The sequence below is a fragment of the Salmo salar genome, chromosome ssa18 (genome assembly GCF_905237065.1).
Source record: "Salmo salar chromosome ssa18, Ssal_v3.1, whole genome shotgun sequence".
NCBI lineage: Eukaryota > Metazoa > Chordata > Actinopteri > Salmoniformes > Salmonidae > Salmo > Salmo salar.
The window spans coordinates 12,955,510-12,961,509 of record NC_059459.1 but is presented as its reverse complement, the minus strand read 5'-3'; the positions used below and the strand labels follow the sequence as shown (position 1 = coordinate 12,961,509).

Sequence of the window (6,000 nt, the reverse complement as noted above, 5' to 3'; positions counted from 1 at the left end):
GTGACAAAAAGCACTCTGAGCTTAAACGTAAACACGAAGAGGAAGAGTCCAAAAAGAGCAAAGAGAAGGAGGAAGGGAAACCTAAACGCAGCAAAAAGGACAAGGAAAAGGAGGAGGAGAAGTCCAAACACAAAAGGGAAGATGAGGTGGAGAGGGTCAAGTACAGCAAAAATGAGGAAGAAGAGAGGTATTTGTACCGCAAGAGAGAGGAGGAGGAGCGGTACAAATATGGTAAGGAGGGAGGAGAGAGGCCCAAGTACAGTAAGAAGGAGGAGGACGAGAGATACAAGCATGGCAATGAGGAGGAGCGGTTCAACAATCGCAGGGAAGAGGAGGAGTGGTTCAAAAATCACAGGGAAGAGGAAGAGCGGCTCAAAAACCGTAGAGAGGATGAAGACAGGCCTAGGTTTAGCAGGGTAGAGGAGAGACCCAAGTTTAGTTGGAGGGATAATGAGCAGGAGGAAGAGGAAGACCGGTCCAGATATGGGAAGTGGAAAGAGCCCTATCCCAAATGTAGCAAGAAAGAGGAGGAGAGGTATAGATCAGAGAGGGAGGAAGGGAAACCTAAGAATGAAAAGGAGGAAAGACAATCAAGGAAAGAGAAGGGTGGGTGTCAAAGGGAGGAGAAGTCAGGATCTAGAAAGCAGTCTGAGCCTGAGAAACCCAGTGACCCTCCCAAAGTGTTCTGTGGTCCTAATCCAGCATTGAGAGCAAAGCTGCGCAAGAAAAGTGAAGAAACTGCCAAAGTGGAGCCAAAGACTCCATCTGCCTTCGGTAAGTTCAGCTGGAAAAAAAATCTAGAAAATGAGCTTGCAAAGGAGGCTGAGAGAGTGGCTGTTGAGTTCCTGAAGGAAGATGAGGAGGAGGTTGAAGAGGATGACGACCCAGATGCATTTTCAAAGTCTTTGGCCGCAGCCAAGAGCATTGCTATCAAACTGTCAGGGAAGACGGTCATCTCCCCAACTAGCGCATGGGTACCCTTCAACTCTGGGAAAATACGCCCAAACCTCCCTGCTCCTTCCACGGTCCTGAGAAAGCCCTCTGGACTTGGGCCCTGGGTATATGCTAAACCGGCCCCTCTCAACACCTTCCTCTCTATCAGACCACCCGGTGACAGTGGAGTGACCCCTCTGCCTGTCATACAGAACCAGCCTAAAAATGACCCAGTACTGGCAGCAGACATAATTTCCAAGGCTTTCTGTGGTGAGGAAGTGGATTTGAAAAAGTCAGCAGATGGTACTGGGAAGCCAGGTCCCACTTCTACACCAGACGAAAAGAAAGCTTCCACAGCAGAGTCTTTTAGTCAAGCCTCCACATCCACTCCTTCAGCAGTGATGCCCGAGTTCAAGACTCCCCTGCCTCCCCTGACCATGATGACCATGAAGTCTGATGTATCTGCACCAGGAGTCCCTGAGAGTGAGCAGAATGTCCCTGTGATGGTCACACCCCCTCCTTTCATGCAGAGACCTCCAAGTGAGGTGATGAACAAATCAGAAAAACCAAAGTCTAATCTAGCTGCCGCAAAAGCCCAAGATTTATTTGACATATTCTATAGCAGCATTACCACAGCCAGTACCACATCCATCACCAGCACAGCCACTAAAGCAGTCGTAGAGTCCAAAGGTGAAACAAATGACTCAAAAAACAGCGAAGCCTTGGCAACTACGGCCTCACAAATGGAGCAAACCCAACCCAAGCTCCCAGCTCTTGACAACAGTAACACCATTGAAACTCAGGAGTCAGAGACTGAAAGTGAGTTTGACCCGCAGGCCACTAAAGCAGTCGTAGAGTCCAAAGCTGCCCTGAATGACTCAAAGAACAGCGAAGCCTTGGAGGCTACGGCCCCAAAAACAGAGCAAACCAAACCGGAATTCCCAGCTCTTCACAACAGTAACACAGTTGAAACCGACACTCAGGAATCAATAAAGATGGAGAGTGGGTTTGACCCGCAGGCCACTAAAGCAGTGGTAGAGTCCAAAGCTGCACCGAATGACTCAAATGACAGCGAAGCCTTGGAGGCTACAGCCCCACAAACAGAGCAAACCCAACCCGAGCACCCAGCTCTTGACAACCGTAACGCCGTTGAAACCGACACTCGGGAGTCAATGGAGACTGAGAGTGGGTTTGACCCACAGGCCACTAAGGCTGTCGTAGAGGCCAAAGCTGCCCTGAATGACTCAAATAACAGCGAAGCCTTGGAGGCTACGGCCCCACAAACAGAGCAAACCCAACCCGAGCTCCCAGCTCTTGACAACAGTAACACCATTGAAACCAACACTCCGGAGTCAATGGAGACTGAGAGTGGGTCTGACCCGCAGCCCAAGGAAGAGTCTCCTGAGGATGCCCCCGTACAACTGGATAACCCATCAGATTCTCTGGGTATCTCAACAGAGACCCTGGATCTCCCAACAGAAGTGCTGGGCTTAGACCTCTTTGATTTTAATCTTGAGTAACAGACTCCACTAGACAGCAGGCCGTTGGGAATTTGTGTTTTTAGGTAGTTGATGGGATTAGACAGGAACAAGTAGTAACCCACACAAATACTGCTGATTCGGAAACTAAGCCCTGTTAACTTGACGGCCCTAGCAGGCAGCTCGAATTTCAATGGAGTGAAACTTCCACTAAAAGACTTGACTTTCATATTAAGTGATGAATCTTCAGAACTTTAGAAGCTTATTCAAGCCTTTTGACTTGAGAATTTTACTTCTTCGTTCAGCAAAACCTTTCTTTACTTCTTAAAAGGTAATGTACTGTAACATGCATATTGATTACTATTGTTTTTGGTATATCCACCTTCAGACTCTTAAGAAATGTGTTCTTTTCTCTTTAAGTGATTGAAAGGTATTTTAATACAGGAACAAGAACTCACGTTTAAGAAGAAAACAGAATTTGGTAAGGTAGTGCAGCATGGACCAAAAGATATCTGAACATGGCTTTCTTTGACAATTACACCATGTAATATCTGTCACTCTTTACAGCACCCTCCAGAAAAGAAGATGTGGATATAGATACTTATGAACATAACCTTGGAATTGTTGCTTTTTTTTTTTACTTTTCATTTGTTCACTGACTTTACTATGCTCAATGTTATTCTGTGTTAGTTAGTGAAAATTAAAAAATAAAAATAAAAATGGTTGTCCTTTACCTGTTGTTGCTAAAGTAGAGTTCAAATAAATTTCAGTGACCACAACATTTTCTCTATTATTTCTCAGACCTTGTAATCAGACATTGGAAACATAAAACATCATTATGGTATGCCCAGGGTTGGGTAGGTTATTTTCTAAATGTAATCCGTTAGTTACTAGTTACCTGTCCCAAATCGTAATCAGTAATGTAATCTGATTACATTCGGTTACTTTTAGATTACTTTCCCCTTAAGCGGCATTAGAAGAAGACAATGTTTGTTACCAATTGAACAACATCTATTGAAGCATCAATCAATGTTAAAGTTTACATAGTTGGCCATATATGGATGTAACATTTTTCTTTATGGGTTGGTTATGTAGGCTTCTTCTAACCCATCGCCTTATACTACATATAATAATACAATTAAATTATATCTTCACATTAAAAGGCAAAATCTATCCGAATTCCAGTCAAGAATAGGACTTGGAAATAGGGAAGTATAGATTAGCCTAATTGTCTTACCTGAGGATAACCCCAAAACTAAGGACTTATTAGCCAGCCCTACTCTGTTTATGATTTTGTTGTCATGGAGGACTGATTGGGCTCATTGATTCGAGTTGAAAAATAAATGCTGCGCTCGTGGAATGGCATACTTTCAGCACTACTGAAAAGTGCTATTTACATTTGAAAAGTGAATGTCATATGCTACATTTGCTTAAGGCCTGTTTGCCTATTTGTTGGTGACACTTTAAACAGCTGCATATTATCACGATATCAAAGGGCAAATCAACAGATGAAACAATAACAAAACAGTTACCCTGCCTCTGGTAAAAAGCTGAAGGATGGGCCTGGAGAAATGTAACCACTCCGATAAATAGACAGCTATGGATGCAAGGACTGACCATCCTTGATATACATTTTTTAAACCATGTTATGAGGCTATACAGTGTTTGTTTACATTACAATATTTACACACATTGGAGTAAAACAAGCTTATATTTTGGGTTCTCATGGAGTGTGACAGTTGAACTAAGGTCATGAGGCATTTCTAAGTTATATTCTTCAAGAATCAATGTGTGTGTATATGTGCATGTATGTATATATTTGTGTGTGTGTGTATGTAGCAACTACAGAAAGACTTAAAGGGGCAATCAAAAGTGTGCAAATTTTAGCGTGTGTCGATTAGGCCTATGGATTTATTTATTTTTTTCAGCATGCATTAGATTGGGCAATAAAAGCACCACTTTTATTCCATAGGCTGGGATCCACACTTCGGAGCTGTTTCAATAGCGTAATTTTCACTGGCTGTCTGCTGGTTTCAAAAACAATGATTGATAGGCAGCTTAAACATCTTGAATTCAACTATTGGTTTCAAATACACATTTAGATTTGTGAACAGCCATCCACAACAACCAAAATCCGCAAATAGCTAAATGAGAGAGCAGCAGTGTGATTCACATCAATGTGCTATGTAGATATCAATAATAACTGATATCCGTATCGCCGTAGACTACACCACTGCTGTTATCTTTAACTCCAAGCGTTTATTCAAGTTGGATCATCTTTGGATGCCGACAGCAGTCGCACCATTGGAAGACATAGCATGGACTGTAGCCTACAAAAGCCTTTTCCCGCGATCCATTAAACACATTTGGTTTGTCAACATAGATGGTCAGACTCGCTCAGGTGGAACAAATTTAAATGTGTGCCTTTTTTTTCAATGCTGATTTGAATGTCATTGAGAAAACAGAAGTGTCAAAGATTTTTTTTCGCAAACATCCTTTCTGAATTTTAAAGTAATCATCTAGTTTTTCAAAAGTATCTGTACTCCGATTACAATATTTTTTTGCTGGTAACGGATTACAGTTACCGTTTTTGTAATCCCTTACATGTAAGGGATTACAAAATGATGTGTAATCCGTTACTCCCCAACCCAGGGTATGCCCATTGCAGTCGAAAGGAATTCTGAAGGAAAAAGCTCAGTTCCAGCAATTCTGAAAGGAATAGAACAATGTTATTATATGTATTTATGTATGTACATAGGTGTTCTTTCTAATTGTGTGGATGAACTAAATGTTTTTTGTCACTTACCTGTGTATGAGTAGTATGGCAAAGCTGAGGGCAGCATGAATAAGGCTTTTGGCTCATCGTTAAACAACATTACTTTAAGAATTAATTATAGAATTCTGAGCGCAAGTGATTGGACTTGAGATCAAAGGTATGGCGAAGACCATATCTGAAGTTTCTGCATAATGTTATGTTCAACAATGCCTGCTGGGAGATCAGACTTCTCTTCAGATAAAGGTAAGGCCACTCTAAACAATGAAGATATTATTTGCCTGTGAATGTTCAGTGAAATGTGGATGGAATAAGGCAACACAATCTATGCATCAGGGGAATTGATGTACTTGTTATGTATGTTAAACCAGGGGCAGTCTGTCATAGGATATTGCTGTTCTCTGTCTCATAACATTCATTACTCTGTCACTGAATAATTATTCAGCTGTACTGAAATGCTCATTTCTATTCATGTATTACACTGACTGTGGTTAATACGCTATCGCCACTGGTACCATATATATATATTGCTCACTGTAAGATCTTTGGAGCATGGCCTAAACTGTTTGGCTTATTTGCTATTGTATGTGTTTAAAACCTTCCTCAACCGATGTAATTTCATTTGCCAAATAAATTATTTTGAAGGGAAGCTCATTGTCCGTATTGATAATGTAATGTATGAAAAGAGTATGCAGATCATTGCCAATAACATGCTTACCAACGTGTGTTTTTACAAATGTGTTTTGGCATGCATGCACAGAGATGGGATTCCTCTTTAGCCCCTAAGGAAGTTATGGATCATGTCCAGCAGGTGGT

General features: G+C 41.8%; 1 protein-coding gene across 4 annotated transcripts in view; it reads left to right on the top strand.

Moving 5' to 3' along the window:
* Nucleotides 1-3,190, top strand: part of LOC106576727 (zinc finger protein 318) — a 27,273-nt gene extending 24,083 nt beyond the window's left edge. Inside the window, exons 10-12 of one of the 4 annotated variants that reach the window (XR_001321990.2) lie at nt 1-2,742; nt 2,856-2,892; nt 2,979-3,190. The exon at nt 1-2,742 is cut by the window's left edge and continues 76 nt beyond it. Coding sequence is in view for 1 of the 4 variants with exons in the window: in XM_014154076.2 (XP_014009551.2) it covers nt 1-2,453 (2,453 nt within the window). In the remaining 3 variants the exon portion in view is untranslated. The other 3 variants (XR_001321989.2, XR_001321988.2, XM_014154076.2) reach the window with 3 other exon arrangements.
* The last annotated feature ends 2,810 nt before the right edge of the window (nt 3,191-6,000 follow it).